At 49.7% G+C, this 19,808-nt stretch overlaps 1 protein-coding gene across 1 annotated transcript in view; it reads right to left on the bottom strand.

The window, feature by feature from the left end:
• Positions 1-4,030: 4,030 nt before the first annotated feature.
• Positions 4,031-19,808, bottom strand: part of RBBP7 (RB binding protein 7, chromatin remodeling factor) — a 94,302-nt gene continuing 78,524 nt past the window's right edge. Inside the window, exons 7-12 of the mRNA XM_075334190.1 lie at positions 16,993-17,119; positions 13,442-13,519; positions 12,789-12,865; positions 12,393-12,450; positions 4,438-4,548; positions 4,031-4,315 (exon numbers count right to left, since the gene is read on the bottom strand). Coding sequence (XP_075190305.1) covers positions 4,247-4,315; positions 4,438-4,548; positions 12,393-12,450; positions 12,789-12,865; positions 13,442-13,519; positions 16,993-17,119 — 520 coding nt within the window. The 3' untranslated portion in view covers positions 4,031-4,246. The remainder of the gene's footprint in view (positions 4,316-4,437; positions 4,549-12,392; positions 12,451-12,788; positions 12,866-13,441; positions 13,520-16,992; positions 17,120-19,808) is intronic.

The following is a 19,808-nucleotide window of genomic DNA, read 5'->3' as shown; positions in this document are numbered from 1 at the left end:
AGAGCTTTCAGGCTGTCGTCAGCTTCTAACGCTGCCTGAAACCCCTGACTAGATGTGGCCAGAATCGACGAGACTGTCACATCTTCGGTCAGTACCCCGGGACCTGTGTCCTGGCCTCCACCTGACTCGGCTGCCACTTGGTCAGAAGGGGAAGAGCTATCGGACCTCCGGGAGGCCCCTTGGCTTCCAGCACTCCCACTGCGGGTGACAGCGGCCACAGCCGCTGCGACCGTGGGTCGTGCCTGCTCCTCCTCCGTTCCTGACCAAGTCGCCGGTTCAGGCAGACCTACCTGGCTTCCTGACACCCCGGTTGTGGGGGAACCATGCACCGAGATCTTACCTGGGAGCACTTCCGCTCCTGGACCGGCCCCAATCTCACCTGCCTGTTCCCCTCCTGCAGCAACAGAACCCCGCTGTGAAATCTCTGGGGACCCCACATTTGCTGTGGTAGCCCCCACCCCACACACTGGTCCTCCCCCTGCAGCACCCTGCTCTCTGCTTATCCCTGCAGAGGGCAACAGATCCCAGCTCACAGGCTGATTACTTGTAGAGGCATTGTCACACCTTTCTCTGACCCCCTCCCCTGTCACAGCTGCAGCTGTGTGTGTGTCTATGGTGTCTATGCAAGCAGAAATATCAGAGTTCACTCCCTCCTCCCTTACATCATTCATAGATAACACATTAACATTGTCCGGAGGCATGTCAGTACTGGCTGAAGGTTCAGCCCTTGGTTGGGGCCCAAACTGGGAGGTTATCTGCCCCAAATCTGTCCCAAGTAGCACGTTTGCAGGGATCCGATCAGTTACCCCCACCTCCCTCACCCCCCGCCCTGCGCCCCAGTCCACATAAATGTCAGCAACAGGCAGCGCCGGGTCAGTGCCTCCAATCCCGGAGACAGCGAGGGTTTTTCCAGGGATCAAGTCTTGGGGGGACACCATCTCAGGCCGCACCAGAGTCACCTCCGAGGCGCTGTCTCGCAGTCCTATGGTCACAGACCGGCCGACGGTGACAGGTTGGAAGCTGTCCAGGGACCTACCACCACCCCCACCCACACAATACACCTTGAGCGGCCCTTGGGACGGGGACGGAGCCGGGGCCTTGGGACGCTGAGGGCACATGGCCTTGAAGTGTCCAGGTAGGTTGCACTGGTGGCACCGTCTTGGCTCTGCCACGGGCCTGGAGAGGGGAGTTGAGGGGGACACCCCCTGCAGTCTAGGGGCAGGTGGGGCAGTCGCAGAGTTCATCTTACCCCCTCTCCAGGTGCTGCTGGTGGCTGCTCTCCTGGCCTCAGGAGCACGATTGTTGGTGTAGTCATCGGCCAGGGCAGCTGTAGCCGTGGACCCCTTGGGCTTCTGGTCTCGGATGAACTGGCGGAGATCCTCAGGGCAGTTCCACAAGAGTTGCTCCGTGATGAACAAGTCCAGGATCTCCGGTCCGGTGGAAAGCTGCAGGCCTTGGGTCCAGTGGTCGGCAGCTCGGGCAAGTGCCCGCCTGTGGTCAGCCCAGGAGTCCTTTGGTCCCTTCTGTAGGCTCCGGAACTTCTTGCGGTAGGACTCCGGGGTGAGGTTGTACTGTTGGATCAGGGCCCGCTTGATGGTGTCGTAGCCCTGATCTGCCTCAGCAGGCAAGTCCCCAAGGATATCCAGGGCCTTACCCCTTAAACGGGGGGTCAGGTATTTGGCCCACTGGTCCTTGTTCAGATGGTGCTGCAAGCAAGTCCGTTCAAAAGCAGTCAAGAAAGAGTCCAAGTCTCCATCCTTCTCCAGCACTGGGAAGTCCTCAACACGGACCTTTGGAAGTTTGGTGTCTTGAAGGTCACGTGTGGCTGATGAGGGCCGGAGCTGAGCTAGCTGCAGCTGGTAGTCACGCTCTGCCTGGCGCTCTTCACGCGCTGCCTGCCGCTCCGCAGCCTCAGCCTCACGCGCTGCTTGCCGCTCTGCCCTGCGCTCTGCCAGGAGTCCCTTGTAGCCCTCCTGGTCTCCAGCCTGGAGAAGGGCCATAGCCATTTGAAGAAGGCTATCCGAGCCTCCCAGGCTCGGTGGAATGGCACGTGGTGATCTGCGGCCCGCTGCGGAGCCTGGTGATTCACTGTCCCTTGCAGAGCGGAGGGCTGGCATCTGGCTCGTTGAGGACCCTTGGGTGAGCTGCTCCTCATCTTGTCCATAATTGCCAGCTTGTGCGCTGTCCTCTGCAGAACGGTTTTCTGGCGTCGAGCTCCTGGAGGACTCGTGGGCAACCTCCTCATTACTGCCCACAGCACCGTCCTCCCTCTCTTCGGCTCCTGCTTTAGCATTGGCCAGTTGCATAGCTCTGCTCCTGGTGCCATCAGCCATTCTTGCAGACTTTTGGTCACTGACACAGAACTGACACCTGATGCCTCCACACACCTTACAGTATCTGCACTCTGACACTCTAGTGTTGAGCTAGTCTGAAGACCCCAGCAGCCACAGCTGCTGCAGGCAGTCTTTAGTGTCTGGGAGTATGGGTCTCACACTCACACACACTATTATCTCGATCCCACCGCTGCCACCAATATGTCACAAACCACCGGGGGGGTCACTCAGAAATCCCCCGCGCTGGCTACCAGTACGTCACAATCGGGGGGTAACAAGTGGGGGTCACCCCTCCTTTATACCTCCCGACCGACAGACAGAACACGTGACGCGCTCTCTAGCGCCCCTCTTATAGTCAGGCCAATTATGGAATTGCCCGACAATAAGCAAGGAGGCCGCTATACTACTTATGCCGATTATTGAAGGGTCCCCGGTGAGAGTAGGGTATATATTCCCCCGACCTCCGCGGGCGGAATATATAATATCTTCCCGAATCTCACTGGCCTCCCCACAATAATCCTTGGCACAACTCGCTGCCACCAACCGCTTCACGGTAACTATTAGCCGAACACACAGACGTGGGATTCAAGATCGAGATAACAGAACAGCCCAAGATTAATTATATAATTTAATCAGCCTAAAGCACACTAGAAACTACAATATATACAATAGGGAATCTACAGAATATACATATGTCAGAGTACAGTTACAGATAAAGCATGGTTTACAAACAGGTATGCAATTCAATCAGTTACCTTGTGCGTCTGGCCACAGGGGGGCGCTGTAGACCAGGTTTCCAGGAACTCCCACAGATGTTTCCTACACGTGACCCCCAGCGAAAAGAACACTGAAAAATGGCCGAAGTAGGGTTATCAACCTGGGCAAATCCAGGTCCCCTCCTACCTTAGTGACCTCAGAGGGAGCACTGCTCCACCCCTGGCTTGAGTTATGGACAATCCACAACATGGAATATGGGCCATAACTTTGCCTGGGAGCGTCGTAGGCGGACGCCAATGCTCTCATTGTGACAGTTATGAATTTAGCTACAGAACGAGGGGACTCATGACCTGTCTGCCAGTTCCCCATTGGCTGATATCACGCCTGGGGCATTTCCCAATGTCCTGCTCCCATAAAAAGGGTGTGCCGGCATCGTCCGCATGCGGAGACACCATTTTTATGGTTGCCATATTTATCGGAAATATGGCTTGCGAGATATGAACCATTTTTTACTGGAGTCGTTCTGTCTGGCTATTTCCATAGCCTTGCTAACTAGCTAGCAGCCCCCACTACAGGGTCACGGCAGGGAGTCATCCTGTGTCCATTGTCCCCAAGCCACCTAATTTCCATATCACAGGACATGGCCATGGAGGTGTAAGTGGAACACTGAGAACAAGAAGGGAGGGGGCACTGCCAGGGAGTGATGAGGGATTATGACTGGAGTCATAATTCATCTTCATATCCCGGGATTTGCCTCACAACAACGATGGAACATATCAATTCTTTCCACGCTTTTGAGCCCTTCCAGTCAACATATTTGACCTAAAAAAACACTGGGCAAAAATGCGGTAAAAAAACATAACAGTAAGATGTGGAGACGCAGCGTGTGCACATAGCCTTACTCTGAAATGTGTGAGTGCCGGATTTCTTCACTGTGGTCAATTTTTGTGAAGTGGAAGAAACTGCAAAACACCAGAGACTACAGGAAGAACATTTTTTTTTATTCCACCAACCATTTCACAAGCCTTGTTTCAAATACAAACATGTTCAGTACAATACAATATATATGGAAAATGTCAAAGTGTGCTGTATTCATCAATTAAAACGATAACTTAAATGAATATCAACCACTTCACACTGTGTGGAAGTCTGCATTAAGGGAGAAAAAAAAAAAAAAGTGGGGAAAAAAGGCCACATTAAGATCCTTGTGCTTCCAATTCAGAAGGTTGTATGTCCGGCTCTTCATCATTATAAATATTCTCAGCCTAGAAAATAAGCCAAAAATCACACATTGACCACAAGACAGAAACACTCCATATTATGTACTGGATCTTTGAATATTTAATCATATTATAACCTTTATGTGCACCAATCCAAATTAACTTACCATCTGCCAAATCTGCATAATATTGTCTTCAGAAACTGAACAGATAACCCAGGGCTCATTCGGATTCCAGCTGAAATCTGATATCTTTGCAGTGTGTCCTCCATGGATAAACTGTTGACAAGGAAATCATTTTATGGTACAAAAGGCAAAGAAGGGAATTTTGTTACTTACCGTAAATTCCTTTTCTTCTAGCTCCTATTGGGAGACCCAGACGATTGGGTGTATAGCTACTGCCTCCGGAGGCCACACAAAGCATTACACTAAAAAGTGTAAGGCCCCTCCCCTTCTGGCTATACACCCCCAGTGGGATCACTGGCTCACCAGTTTTAGTGCAAAAGCAAGAAGGAGGAAAGCCAATAACTGGTTTAAACAAATTCACTCCGAAATAACATCGGAGAACTGAAAACCATTCAACATGAACAACATGTGTACCCGAAAACAACCAAAAATCCCGAAGGACAACAGGGCGGGTGCTGGGTCTCCCAATAGGAGCTAGAAGAAAAGGAATTTACAGTAAGTAACAAAATTCCCTTCTTCTTCGGCGCTCCATTGGGAGACCCAGACGATTGGGACGTCCAAAAGCTGTCCCTGGGTGGGTAAAGAATACCTCATATTAGAGCTGCGAAGACAGCCCTCCCCTACGGGGAGGCAACTGCCGCCTGCAGGACTCTTCTACCTAGGCTGGCGTCCGCCGAAGCATAGGTATGCACCTGATAATGTTTGGTGAAAGTGTGCAGACTCGACCAGGTAGCTGCCTGGCACACCTGTTGAGCCGTAGCCTGGTGACGCAATGCCCAGGACGCACCCACGGCTCTGGTAGAATGGGCCTTCAGCCCTGATGGAACCGGAAGCCCAGCAGAACGGTAGGCCTCAAGAATTGGTTCTTTGATCCATCGAGCCAGGGTGGCCTTAGAAGCCTGCGACCCCTTGCGCTTACCAGCGACAAGGACAAAGAGTGCCTCCGAACGGCGCAGGGGCGCCGTGCGGGAAATGTAGATTCTGAGTGCTCGCACCAGATCTAACAAATGTAAATCCTTCTCATACCGATGAACTGCATGAGGACAAAAAGAAGGCAAAGAGATATCCTGATTAAGATGAAAAGAGGATACCACCTTCGGGAGAAACTCCTGAATGGGGCGCAGCACTACCTTGTCCTGGTGGAAGACCAGGAAGGGAGCCTTGGATGACAGCGCTGCTAGCTCAGACACTCTCCGAAGAGATGTGATCGCTACCAGAAAAGCCACTTTCTGTGATAGTCTAGAAAGTGAGACCTCCCTCAGAGGCTCGAAGGGCGGCTTCTGGAGGGCAACTAGCACCCTGTTCAGATCCCATGGATCCAACGGTCGCTTGTACGGGGGTACGATATGACAAACCCCCTGCAGGAACGTGCGCACCTTAGAGAGTCGTGCCAGACGCCTCTGAAAAAAGACGGATAGCGCCGAGACTTGCCCTTTAAGGGAGCCGAGCGACAAACCTTTTTCTAACCCAGATTGCAGGAAAGAAAGAAAGGTAGGCAAAGCAAATGGCCAGGGAGACACTCCCTGAGCAGAGCACCAGGATAAGAATATCCTCCACGTTCTGTGGTAGATCTTAGCGGACGTGGGCTTCCTAGCCTGTCTCATGGTGGCAACGACCCCTTGGGATAATCCTGAAGACGCTAGGATCCAGGACTCAATGGCCACACAGTCAGGTTCAGGGCCGCAGAATTCCGATGGAAAAACGGCCCTTGGGACAGTAAGTCTGGTCGGTCTGGTAATGCCCACGGTTGGCCCACCGTGAGATGCCACAGATCCGGGTACCACGCCCTCCTTGGCCAGTCTGGGGCGACGAGTATGACGCGGCTGCAGTCGGATCTGATCTTGCGTAGCACTCTGGGCAAGAGTGCCAGAGGTGGAAACACATAAGGGAGCCGGAACTGCGACCAATCTTGCACTAAGGCGTCTGCCGCCAGAGCTCTGTGATCGCGAGACCGTGCCATGAAGGTTGGGACCTTGTTGTTGTGCCGGGACGCCATTAGGTCGACGTCCGGCCTTCCCCAGCGGCGACAGATTTCCTGAAACACGTCCGGGTGAAGGGACCATTCCCCTGCGTCCATGCCCTGGCGACTGAGGAAGTCTGCTTCCCAGTTTTCTACGCCGGGGATGTGAACTGCGGATATGGTGGAGGCCGTGGCTTCCACCCACATCAGAATCCGCCGGACTTCCTGGAAGGCTTGCCGACTGCGTGTCCCCCCTTGGTGGTTGATGTATGCCACCGCTGTGGAGTTGTCCGACTGAATTCGGATCTGCCTTCCTTCCAGCCACTGCTGGAAGGCTAGTAGGGCAAGATACACTGCTCTGATCTCCAGAACATTGATCTGAAGGGTGGACTCCTGCTGAGTCCACGTACCCTGAGCCCTGTGGTGGAGAAAAACTGCTCCCCACCCTGACAGACTCGCGTCTGTCGTGACCACCGCCCAGGACGGTGGAAGGAAGGATCTTCCCTGTGATAATGAGGTGGGAAGAAGCCACCACTGCAGAGAGTCTTTGGCCGTCTGGGAAAGGGAGACTTTCCTGTCCAGGGAAGTTGACTTCCCGTCCCATTGGCGGAGAATGTCCCATTGAAGTGGGCGCAGATGAAACTGCGCAAACGGAACCGCCTCCATTGCCGCCACCATCTTCCCGAGGAAGTGCATGAGGCGTCTTAAGGAGTGCGACTGACTTTGAAGGAGAGCCTGCACCCCAGTCTGTAGTGACCTCTGCTTGTCCAGCGGAAGCTTCACTATCGCTGAGAGAGTATGAAACTCCATGCCAAGATACGTTAGTGATTGGGTCGGTGACAGATTTGACTTTGAGAAGTTGATGATCCACCCGAACGTCTGGAGAGTCTCCAGTGCAACATTCAGGCTGAGTTGGCATGCCTCCTGAGAGGGTGCCTTGACAAGTAGATCGTCCAAGTAAGGGATCACAGAGTGTCCCTGAGAGTGCAAGACTGCTACCACTGCCGCCATGACCTTGGTGAACACCCGTGGGGCTGTCGCCAGACCAAATGGCAGAGCTACGAACTGAAGATGGTCGTCTCCTATCACGAAGCGTAGAAAGCGTTGGTGCTCTGTAGCAATCGGCACGTGGAGATAAGCATCTTTGATGTCTATTGATGCTAGGAAATCTCCTTGAGACATTGAGGCAATGACTGAGCGGAGGGATTCCATCCGGAACCGCCTGGCGATCACATGCTTGTTGAGCAGTTTTAGGTCCAGAACAGGACGGAATGAGCCGTCCTTTTTTGGCACCACAAAGAGATTGGAGTAAAAACCTTGTCCTTGTTCCTGAAGAGGAACAGGGACCACCACTCCTTCTGCTCTTAGAGAATTCACCGCCTGCATAAGGGCATCTGCTCGGTCGGGATGTGGGGAAGTTCTGAAGAACCGAGGCGGAGGACGAGAACTGAACTCTATCCTGTACCCGTGAGACAAAATGTCTGTTACCCACCGGTCTTTGACCTGTGGCAGCCAAATGTCGCAAAAGCGGGAGAGCCTGCCACCGACCGAGGATGCGGAGGGAGGCGGCCGAAAGTCATGAGGCAGCCGCCTTGGAAGCGGTACCTCCGGTTGCTTTCTTGGGGCGTGAGTGAGTCCGCCAGGAATCTGAGCTCCTTTGCTCTTTCTGAGTCCCTTTGGACGAGGAGAATTGGGGCTTGCCCGAGCCTCGAAAGGACCGAAACTTTGACTGCCACTTCCTCTGTGGAGGTTTGCTTGATCTGGGCTGGGGTAAGGAAGAGTCCTTACCTTTGGACTGTTTAATGATTTCCGCCAATTGCTCACCAAACAGTCTGTCTCCAGATAATGGCAAGCTGGTTAAACATTTTTTAGAAGCAGAATCTGCTTTCCATTCTTTCAACCACAAGGCTCTGCGCAAAACTACAGAGTTGGCGGATGCCATTGCGGTACGGCTCGTAGATTCCAGTACCGCATTAATAGCGTAGGTCGCAAACGCAGTCATTTGCGTAGTTAAGGACGCCACTTGTGGCACTGCTGGACGTATGAAAGAGTCCACCTGTGCCAAACCAGCTGAAATAGCTTGGAGCGCCCACACGGCCGCGAATGCTGGAGCAAACGACGCGCCAATAGCTTCATAGACAGATTTCAACCAAAGGTCCATCTGTCTGTCATTGGCATCTTTAAGTGAAGCCCCATCCTCCACTGCAACTATGGATCTAGCTGCAAGCCTGGATATTGGAGGGTCCACTTTTGGACACTGGGTCCAGCGTTTGACCACGTCAGGGGGAAAGGGATAACGTGTATCCTTAAGGCGTTTGGAAAAACGCTTGTCCGGATAAGTATTGTGTTTCTGGATTGATGCTCTGAAGTCAGAGTGGTCCAGAAAAGTGCTCAATTTACGCTTGGGATACAGGAAATGGAATTTCTCCTGCTGGGCAGCTGCCTCCTCTGCTGAAGGGGCTGGGGGAGAAATATCCAACAGCCTATTGATGGCCGCTATAAGGTCATTTACCATGGCGTCACCATCTGGCGTATCCAAATTGAGTGCGGTGTCAGGACTAGACTCCTGATCACCCACCTCTGTCTCATCATATAGAGACCCTTCTCGCTGAGACCCTGACCCGCGTGATGACGTGGAGGGCCTCTCCCAGCGAGCTCGCTTAGGCGGCCTGGGACTGTCATCGGAGTCAGAGCTCTCCGCCTGTGATGCCTGGGACCCCCTTGAAGTACGGATTAGGTCCAACTGAGGGGGACCGGGGAACATAGGCACAGCAGTGTCCATGGTCTGAGCAACTGGCCTGGACTGCAAGGTCTCCAGGATTTTTGTCATAGTCACAGACATTTTATCAGCAAAGACTGCAAATTCTGTCCCAGTCACCGGGGCAGGGTTCACCGGCGTCTCTGCCTGGGCTACCACCACCATAGGCTCTGGCTGACGAAGTGCCACTGGGACTGAACATTGCACACAATGAGAGTCGTTGGAGCCTGCTGGTAGATTAGCCCCACATGCTGTACAAGCAGTGTATACAGCCCGTGCCTTGGCACCCTTGCGTTTTGTGGATGACATGTTGTTGTCTTCCCAGAGCAATATAGGGTATACAGCCAAGAAGCGACCTTACAGTGCTATATATATATATATATATATATATATATATATATATATATATATATATATATATATATATATATATATATATATATATATATATATATATATATATATATATATATATATATATATATATATATATATATATATATATATATATATATATATATATATATATATATCTGGTACAGGAAAAGTACACCAATACACACTGTGGCACTAGTGGGGCCAGCACTAATGTGCTGCTTACCGCCCGCGAAACGCGGGTGTGTGGTCGCCAGAAATCCCTAGTCTGGGTCTCCCAGAGCCTGTGTCCGTCCTCCAGCCAGACTGCATGCAGGAATGGCTGCCGGCGTCTCTGTGGAGGGGGGGGCGGGCCCTGGGCGTGCTCAGACTAAAAGCGGGAAACCTGCGTCCCACTGTGCCTAGTGAGAGGGCTGGAGCATGTAAATAAGGCTCCAGCCCTCGGCGCTGAGTAATCGTACAGCGTCTCTCCCCTTCCCTGACTGACAGGGAGGGGGCGGGAACGAAGCGGAGCTAGGCCGCAAAAGCCGGGGACTAAATTTATAAGCGCCGCCGCCGTAAAAGCGCGGTCGGCGCTAAGTCCCCGGCGCACTCCAAGTCCCAGCCGCGCCGCCGCTCCGAGAGTGGCCGGCGCGGTAGTTCCCAGAACATGAAGTCACACAGCTAAGCTGCTGTGACTCAAACCCCAGCGTACAGCGCTACTGTCCCCGGCGCACTAACACACCCAGCAAGTCTGGTGTGTGCGTGCCCGCCTGTACGGGGACACAGAGTACCTGAAAGTTGCAGGGCCTTGTCCCTGAACGGTACCCCGCTCCGTATCCATCAGGTTCACTGGGTCTGTGGATGGAGCCCGGCCTCAGGGCTTGGGGGCCGGTAAGATCCCACTTCCACAGAGCCCCTCAGGGGGATGGGGAAGGAAAGCAGCATGTGGGCTCCAGCCTCCGTACCCGCAATGGGTACCTCAACCTTACAGACCACAAGTGGGGTAAGAAGGGAGCATGCTGGGGGCCCTATATGTGCCCTCTTTTCTTCCATCCGACATAGTCAGCAGCTACTGCTGACTAAACAGTGGAGCTATGCGTGGATGTCTGACCTCCTTCGCACAAAGCAGAAAACTGGTGAGCCAGTGATCCCACTGGGGGTGTATAGCCAGAAGGGGAGGGGCCTTACACTTTTTAGTGTAATGCTTTGTGTGGCCTCCGGAGGCAGTAGCTATACACCCAATCGTCTGGGTCTCCCAATGGAGCGCCGAAGAAATTGTGTTTTACTAACAAGTCAAAAATAAACCCCTTAATGACCACGGGCAGTATTATTACGTCCTAGCGGTCATACATTATATACACGTTACTGTCCGCGGACTGCCGGCGGCAGCATGCCGAGATCGGCACACATCTCAGCTGATTTTCACAGCTGAGATGTGTGCCTGCTAGGCACGAGCAGAATCGTTATCTGCTCGTGCCGTTTAACCCCTGTAATGGCGCTGTTAGTTTACCGCAATTGAGATTTATAATGGCGGTCACATATTATCTTACCGCCCGATACCGGCAGTCACGTGACGTGATCATGTGACTTCCGGTGGTTGTCATGGTAGCACAGGGTCATGTGATGACTCCTGTACTAGGCATGAACTATTTTCAGTTTCACTTGGCCCGGAGCCCAGTGAAGCAGAAAGTGACCGTATCTGCTGTTCAAGACTAGTAAAATGAAAAAAAAAAAAAAAAAGTTATCACTTTTTTTGCAATTTTTCTGCATTTGGAATTTTGTTGCCGTTTTCCAGTACACTATATGGTAAAACTTATGATTTCATTTAAAAGTACAGCTTGATCCGAAAAAAAAAAAAAAAAAAAAAAAAAAAAAAAATCGGCCGGTCATGAAGGGGTTAAAGGGAACTTGTTCGGTAATTTATGTGTTCTAATCTAGTAGTAGGGTGACGTGTGTGCTAGTAACCCCTTCCTACTCATCCCTGTGTTGTAATGTGTTTTATTACTTATGTGTTCTGTATGTAAATGCGCAGGGGCTCTAGCCCATTGGGCATCGTATCGCCCTGTGGGCGGTCGGCATGGTTTCCATGGTATCACGCCCCTGTCGGCGTGATACTATGGATTTACATCAGCGACGTGACCGTCGCTACTTCAGATCCTGCGCATGCACACTTACCATTCCCGCAGCCTTGCTTGCTTCCCGTCTTCAGATGCGCTCTGCGCATGCTCCGAAGACTCCTGCGGTTCGGTCATATGCATAAAGTGTCTGAAAACGACAAGCCAGCACCCGGATAACAAGGAATGGTAAGTGCGCATGCGCGGGATCTGAAGTAGCGACAGTCACGTCGCTGATTTAAATCCATGGTATAATACCATGGAAAACATGTGAACGCCCAGAGGGCAATGTGACGCCCATGGGGCTAGAGCCCCTGCACATTTACATACAGAACACATAAGTAATAAAACCTTTTTATACATTCACATTACACGTTATTACAAACACAGGGATGGGTAGGAAGGGGTTACTAGCACACACATCACACTGCTACTAGGTTAGAACACAAATTACCTGACAGGTTCCCTTTAACAATCAATGACAAATTTAACAGCCTGTAGGTAGCATAGATTGTATGTAATGCAGTTAGAGCTCCTGTATTTTAGCAGGAGCAGATCAGCAGCTCTGACGTCATCCAAGAACCCTGACGAGAAAAGAACACTACACAAGTTGGAAAACTGCACAAGGTAGTGAACAGAACTGATCATCACATTCACCAGATGCCCACTACTATGCGTGGGGATTATTCACATAGACAAACACTTCTTCTACGGAACTATACATTCTGCTAAGAAAACTAAAGCCTACCAATAGTTCAGGAGGTCCATCCTCAGCATCTTCTGCCGATTGTTCCTCACCGATTTTACTAGATGAATTAAAAACAAAGCCAATTACATTCACAACTGAGATAGGTTTTATAATAAGAAACCTTGAATAAAAACATTGTAATTAGGGGGTGGGGTGGGGGGTGAGGGAAAGACCGACTCAGTCACTTGCAGTGGAGTCAATGACATACCGTTTTTTTTTAATTTTTGAAAGCCAATTTAAAAGGCCTGCACATGCAGCATTCCTGACCAGACATTCTGGCAGAGTAAATTTGCTATGTGGCAGCTGAAATGATTGAGAAGGTCGACAAAAGTGTCTTAATATTACAAACTTCAGGTAGGTGAGAGTATATATCGCCCCCCTTATAGCTATACATACCTCAAATCCCAGACATTAAGTCTGCGATCAGTACCACTTGAAGCTAGGATAGTTTCATTATGTGGTGACCAGTGAACCTAGTAAAGAAACCATAAATTAGAGCCAAAACACAAAGTCAGGCAGCAAATGACAAAGTTTATAGAGAAACTAGCTGTAGTACCCAGCGTTGCCCGGGATAGTAACAGTCTCTCTCCCCGCCGCCCGGTCCGTCTCTTTCTAGGTCTGTCTTTGGCAGTCTCTCTTTTCCCGTCTGTCTGTCTGTTTCTTTATCCGTCTCCCCACCAACATCTTATTACCTCACACATAAGCTTCTTATACTAACAGTTTATTTTGTTCCTATAGCAACCACTGACAGTTGCTATTTATAGCCTGTAGCTCCCACCTCCATTCGGTTTAATAGAGGCAGGCTTTTTGGAGTGTAAGTGTAAAGCACGGGGTTAAATTTTCCCACCCAGTCTATGACGTTCCCTGAGTCACATGGGGTGTCCGTGAAAAATTTCGCGATTGTAAATGCGACGGTGCGGATTCCTTTAGCTAGCTAGCGGACGGGGACGGACACACACACACACACACACACACACACACACACACACACACCTTTATATATTAGATATACCTATTCTGACAGTACAGGATATTTTCAGCGCACTCACCTGAAATATCTCATCTTTATGGGATTCAAATGAATGAAGTTTAAGCTTTAGGTTCCGGAGATCCCACAGTGCCACGGTCTAGAAGAAAAAAAGCCAAAAAACAATGAGCACAACATAAGCCTGATCTGCAGATCCAATTGCATATGGACAACTAAAGCCCGCTTTACACGCTTCAATATATCTCACAATCCGTCGTTGGGGTCAAGTTGTAAGTGACGCACATCCGGCATCGTTTGTGAGGTATCTGCGTGTGACAGCTACGTGCGATCAGGATTGAACGCAAAACCGTTGATCGCAAACACATCGTATCTTTCTCTAGAATTGAGCGTTTTGTTGCACGAACCTAGTCAATTGTAACGTGTGACATCCCTCATACGATTTTGGTGTCTGATGCTATGTGCGCAGGTGTGCGCTCTGCACCGCAGCTTAAAAAAGGTCCGCTTCAGAGCGCAGCTGAAAAGCTGCGTTCTGAAGCGCCTCACAATGTCTGTCATTCACTAATCTCTGTCAGTCGGTCACTATCTCTGTCCCTCACTCTCTGTCCATGTCAGTCTATCCCCCTCTCTCATATACTCACCGATCCCCGATGCTGCACGGCATTCACACTGCTCCGGCGGCTTTTACTGTTTTGAAAAAGCCGGCCGCCCATTAAACAATCTCGTATTCCCTGCTTTCCCCGCCCACCGGCGCCTATGATTGGTTACAGTGAGACACGCCCCCATGCTGAGTGACAGGTGTCACACTGCACCCAATCACAGCAGCCGGTGGGCGTGTCTATACTGTGTAGTGAAATAAATAATTAAATAATTAAAAAAAACTGCGTGCGGTCCCCCCCAATTTTAAAACCAGCCAGATAAAGCCATACGGCTGAAGGCTGGTATTCTCAGGATGGGGAGCTCCACGTTATGGGGAGCCCCTCCAGCCTAACAATATCAGCCAACAGCCGCCCAGAATTGCCGCATACATTATATGCAACAGTTCTGGGACTGTACCCGGCTCTTCCCGATTTGCCCTGGTGCATTGGCAAATCGGGGTAATAAGGAGTTATTGGCAGCCCATAGCTGCCAATAAGTCCTAAATTAATCATGTCAGGCGTCTATGAGACACCTTCCATGATTAATCTGTAAATTACAGTAAATAAACACACACACCCGAAAAAATCCTTTATTAGAAATAAAAAAAACACAAACATATACCCTGGTTAACCACTTTAATCAGCCCCAAAAAGCCCTCCATGTCCGGCGTAATCCAGGATGCTCCAGCGTCGCTTCCAGCGCTGCTGCATGGAGGTGACCGGAGCTGCAGAAGACACAGCCGCTCCCGTCACCTCCACACAGCTAATGAAGACAGCCGCGCGATCAGCTGAGCTGTCACTGAGGTTACCCGCTGTCACTGGATCCAGCGGTGGCCGCGGGTAACCTCAGCGACAGCTCAGCTGATCGCACTACTCACCTCAGTTGCTGCGTGGAGGTGATAGGAGCGGCGGTGAGTAGCGCGATCAGCTGAGCTGTCACTGAGGTTACCCACGCCCACCGCTGGATACAGTGACAGCGGGTAACCTCACTGACAGCTCAGCTGATCGCACGGCTGTCTTCATTAGCTGCGTGGAGGTGACCGGAGCGGCTGTGTCTGCTGCAGCTCCGGTCACCTCCATGCAGCAGCGCTGGAAGCGACGCTGGAGCATCCTGGATTACGCCGGACATGGAGGGCTTTTTGGGGCTGATTAAAGTGGTGAACCAGGGTATATGTTTGTGTTTTTTATTTCTAATAAAGGATTTTTTTCGGGTGTGTGTTTATTTACTGTAATTTACAGATTAATCATGGAAGGTGTCTCATAGACGCCTGACATGATTAATCTAGGACTTATTGGCAGCTATGGGCTGCCAATAACTCCTTATTACCCCGATTTGCCAACGCACCAGGGCAAATCGGGAAGAGCCGGGTACAGTCCCAGAACTGTCGCATCTAATGTATGCGGCAATTCTGGGCGGCTGTTGGCTGATATTGTTAGGCTGGGGGGCTCCCCATAACGTGGAGCTCCCCATCCTGAGAATACCAGCCTTCAGCCGTATGGCTTTATCTGGCTGGTTTTAAAATTGGGGGGGACCGCACGCCGTTTTTTTTAATTATTTAATTATTTATTTCACTACACAGTATAGACCCGCCCACCGGCTGCTGTGATTGGGTGCAGTGTGACACCTGTCACTCAGCGTGGGGGCGTGTCTCACTGTAACCAATCATAGGCGCCGGTGGGCGGGGAAAGCAGGGAATAGGAGATTGTTTAATGGGCGGCCGGCTTTTTCAAAACAGTAAAAGCCGCCGGAGCAGTGTGAATGCCGTGCAGCGCCGGGGATCGGTGAGTATATGAGAGAGGGCTGCTAACTTCAGTCACTTAGGAGATTAGCGGTCACCGGTGAGTCCTTCACTGGTGACCGCTAATCAGGGCGCGACACAGAGAGCCGCAGCATGACCGTGAAGTCGGATGAAGTTCACCCGAGTTCATGCTGACAGTGCGGCTCTGTCTGTGTCTGCTGTCATCTGCCATTCAGCTCTGCTACATGGCTGTCTGTGTCTGCTGTTAGCGGCCATGTAGCAGAGCTGAATGGCAGATGACATAGTAAAAACGCATCCCTACACATTACACACGCTTGGCAAGTCAATAAATAAAAAAAAAAAAAAAAAAAAAAAAAAAGGTGCCCAATGCATACGTCACAGAACACATGATCTAAAGGATCACACACAAAATTGATCAATTTAACATAGACTACTAACGCTCGTGTGACAACAAATGAACGACCTATGTGCAATCTCATAAGATCCCGTATGCAACCTGGGCGTGTCACATCGCAAATGCGATTGTACAACTAATTGCAACGTGTAAAGTGGGCTTAACACCTATCATTTCAAGCAATCCAATATTGCACAACTTTCTTCACAGGACTCAATCTAATGATCAGGTAGCCAAATTTAGTCATATCCAAGCTAAATTTAGTTATGTTAGCAATCCCATGGCTGTTTAATTTCTAGGAGTCAGATAATAGGGTGAGGAAGAAACAGCAAATTTATAAAGGGAATCTGTCACAAACTGTTTGTGTCAACACAGACCCAAATTCGAGAGGTGTGACACTTATTGGGCTGCTTAGAGTACGTTTGATAAAAATTCTTTTTCAGCAGATCATTGGAAAACTAGTAAAGCTGCTGCCATTCAGTCCTGCATATTCATGAACTATGTATAACTTTGACCCCACCACTGATTGGGCAGCTTTCTGTGTACACTATAACTGAAAACCCAAGGCTGCCGGGAGGAATAAAGCTCATTTCCTCCCAGTAGCTGAGCTTTCAGTGTGGCAGCTGGTCAGCTTTACAATGCTATTAACCTGAATATTATTAATTTGGACAGAGTTAAAAATATTTTTGTACATGACACTTTCCCTTTATTCCATGGAAAGTACAGTACATGAACAGTCATGACCAGGTCTCCTGAAGATAAGCAGGAGGAGGCATCTTGTACACAACTTTTATTACTTATTGCGAACAAGGACCATACAAACCTTATCGGCAGATCCAGTAGCCAGGATAAATTCGCTGTATGGATTGAAAGACAAGCAGTTGACTTCAGCGGTGTGTGCATCAACAGAATGACTTGGTTTAGAAGTTGTATTTGACCGTGTGTCCCATCTGCCAGATAAAATACAGTACAGTAACATTGATAAGTATTCTGATGATTAAGAAAATCTAAAGCGACAGCTGGAGTGAAAGGTCAGACACTTTCAGTATAATACACTACATAATCTACAGATTAGGGGGAAGAAGAAAAAAAAAACAAAAAAAACAAACCAAAGGCCTCAAAATCACAACCTCAAAAGGATTCCCCCGAGTTGCATCACAAGCTTAGTATTAGGACATGAATTACCTATACCCCTGCTGAAGTCCTAATGAATAAAGCTGAAGGTGTTGTGGGGCTAGAATTGGGCCATTTTGGGAAAAAAAAAGGAAAAAAAAAAAAAAAACAATCACAAAACTGTCCTTAAAAAGGTTGTAACCATAGATAACCAAGGTCCTGCAATGCTCTGCGCATGAGGCAAGTGACAATGAATCAGAAGAACTATACTACATTTCTAATTGGAGGTATTTGCTATTACACCTACTACATATTTGGACAGGGTCTTTAAAATGGTACCCCCATCTCAAAGTTAATATTTTGGTGAGGCTTAGGATAGCATCGCCATTATCAGTCCATCAAATTTACTATAATCATACCAGAAAATGGTGTATAACAAAAATCTACTCCTGCTTATAGGGATCACCTCCTCAGCAAATCTGCTATTAATCTGACCCATGCTCTTTTAAGGGAATCTGTCAGCAGGTTATTGCTATGTAACATGAAGACAGCATAATGTAGTTGTTAAGAGATTGTGCCATTTACTTGTAATGTTTGTTTTAGCTTCGGAGATAATCATTGTAGGACTAGGTCAGCTAGTCAGGCACGCCCCCAGCTGTGATTAGCATCTCACTGTCTATAGACATTGCATAGAGAGCCAGTAGTGGCCAGGGACAACTTTCTGAGCTCTGCTACATAATTAATCTAAAACACTAACTGATACATCCCTTAAATTAACTGATATTTGTAGCCAAGCTGCAAGATTTGTCACTTTGCTTCTCTGTGAAACAGCTACCCCAAATCATAAGGTCAGTACAGAATCCTTGCCAAGTCCTTGAAAACACGTTCAAGGACTTGACTGATTGCTCCCAGTTCTAGTGAGGTCAGAGAAGGCATAACCTCTCCAGAAAATCAGAACACTGCTCCCTAAGGTTAAAGCTGCTCTGGCCAATCATGGAGCTCAGTAGCTCAGCTCTCCCACCTACACTGTCCACTACACCAATGACCGGGAGGGAGGTGGGGGCAGAGCCTAAAATAATCCTTTAAATTTTTTTTTTTTAACCTTTTTATTAGATTTTAATAACAAAGAAGGAATTTTGTTTACTTACCGTAAATTCCTTTTCTTCTAGCTCCTATTGGGAGACCCAGACAATTGGGTGTATAGCTTCTGCCTCCGGAGGCCACACAAAGTATTACACTTTAAAAAGTGTAACCCCTCCCCTCTGCTATACACCCTCCCGTGCATCACGGGCCCATCAGTTTTGGTGCAAAAGCAGGAAGGAGGAAACTTATAAATTGGCCTAAGGTAAATTCAATCCGAAGGATGTTCGGAGAACTGAAACCATGGACCAAAAGAACAATTCAACATGAACAACATGTGTACACAAAAGAACAACAGCCCGAAGGGAACAGGGGCGGGTGCTGGGTCTCCCAATAGGAGCTAGAAGAAAAGGAATTTACGGTAAGTAAACAAAATTCCCTTATTCTTCGTCGCTCCATTGGGAGACCCAGACAATTGGGATGTCCAAAAGCAATCCCTGGGTGGGTAAAAGAATACCTCGATAAAAAGAGCCGAAAAACGGCCCCCTCTTACAGGTGGGCAACTGCCGCCTGAAGGACTCGCCTACCTAGGCTGGCATCTGCCGAATCAACGGCCTGCACCTGATAGTGTTTCGTGAAAGTGTGCAGACTCGACCAGGTAGCCGCCTGACACACCTGCCGAGCCGTAGTCTGGTGTCGCAATGCTCAGGACACCGACGGCTCTGGTAGAATGGGCCTTCAGCCCTGCAGGAATCGGAAGCCCAAAAGAACGGTATGCTTCAAGAATTGGTTCCTTGATTCACCGAGCCAAGGTTGACTTGAAAACCTGAAATCCCTTACTCTGGTCCGCGATAAGGACAAGAGCGCATCAGACCGGCGCAGGGGCGCCGTGTGAGAAATGTAGAGCCGGAGTGCTCTCACCAGATCTAATAAATGCAAATCCTTTTCACATTGGTGAACTGGATGCGGACCCAAAGAGGGTAAGACGAAACGGGGATACCTTAGGGAGAAAGGCCGGGACCGGACGTAGAACCACCCTATCCTGGTGAAACACCAGGAAGGTGGCTTTGCATGACAGCTCTGCCAGCTGAGATACTCTTCTGAGTGATGTGACTGCCACTAGGAAGGCCACCCTTTGCGAAAGAAAGTGGGCAAGGCAAACGGCCAGGGAGTAAAACCCTGATCAGAGCGCCAGGATAAGAAGATCCTCCAAGTCCTGTGAGAGATCTTGGCGGACGTTGGTTTCCTGGCCTGTCTCATGGTGGCAATGACATCTGGAGATATCCCTGATGACGCTAGGAGCCACCACACAGTGAGGATTAGAGCCGTAGAATTCCGAAGGAAATATGGCCCTTGAGGCAGCAAGTCAGGTCGGTCAGGGAGTGCCCACGGTTGACCCACCGTGAGGTGCCACAGATCCGGGTACCACGATCACCTCGGCCAGTC

Source organism: Anomaloglossus baeobatrachus, chromosome 2, assembly GCF_048569485.1.
Source record: "Anomaloglossus baeobatrachus isolate aAnoBae1 chromosome 2, aAnoBae1.hap1, whole genome shotgun sequence".
In the NCBI taxonomy this organism is placed as follows: domain Eukaryota; kingdom Metazoa; phylum Chordata; class Amphibia; order Anura; family Aromobatidae; genus Anomaloglossus; species Anomaloglossus baeobatrachus.
This window is presented reverse-complemented; position numbering and strand designations above follow the sequence as displayed.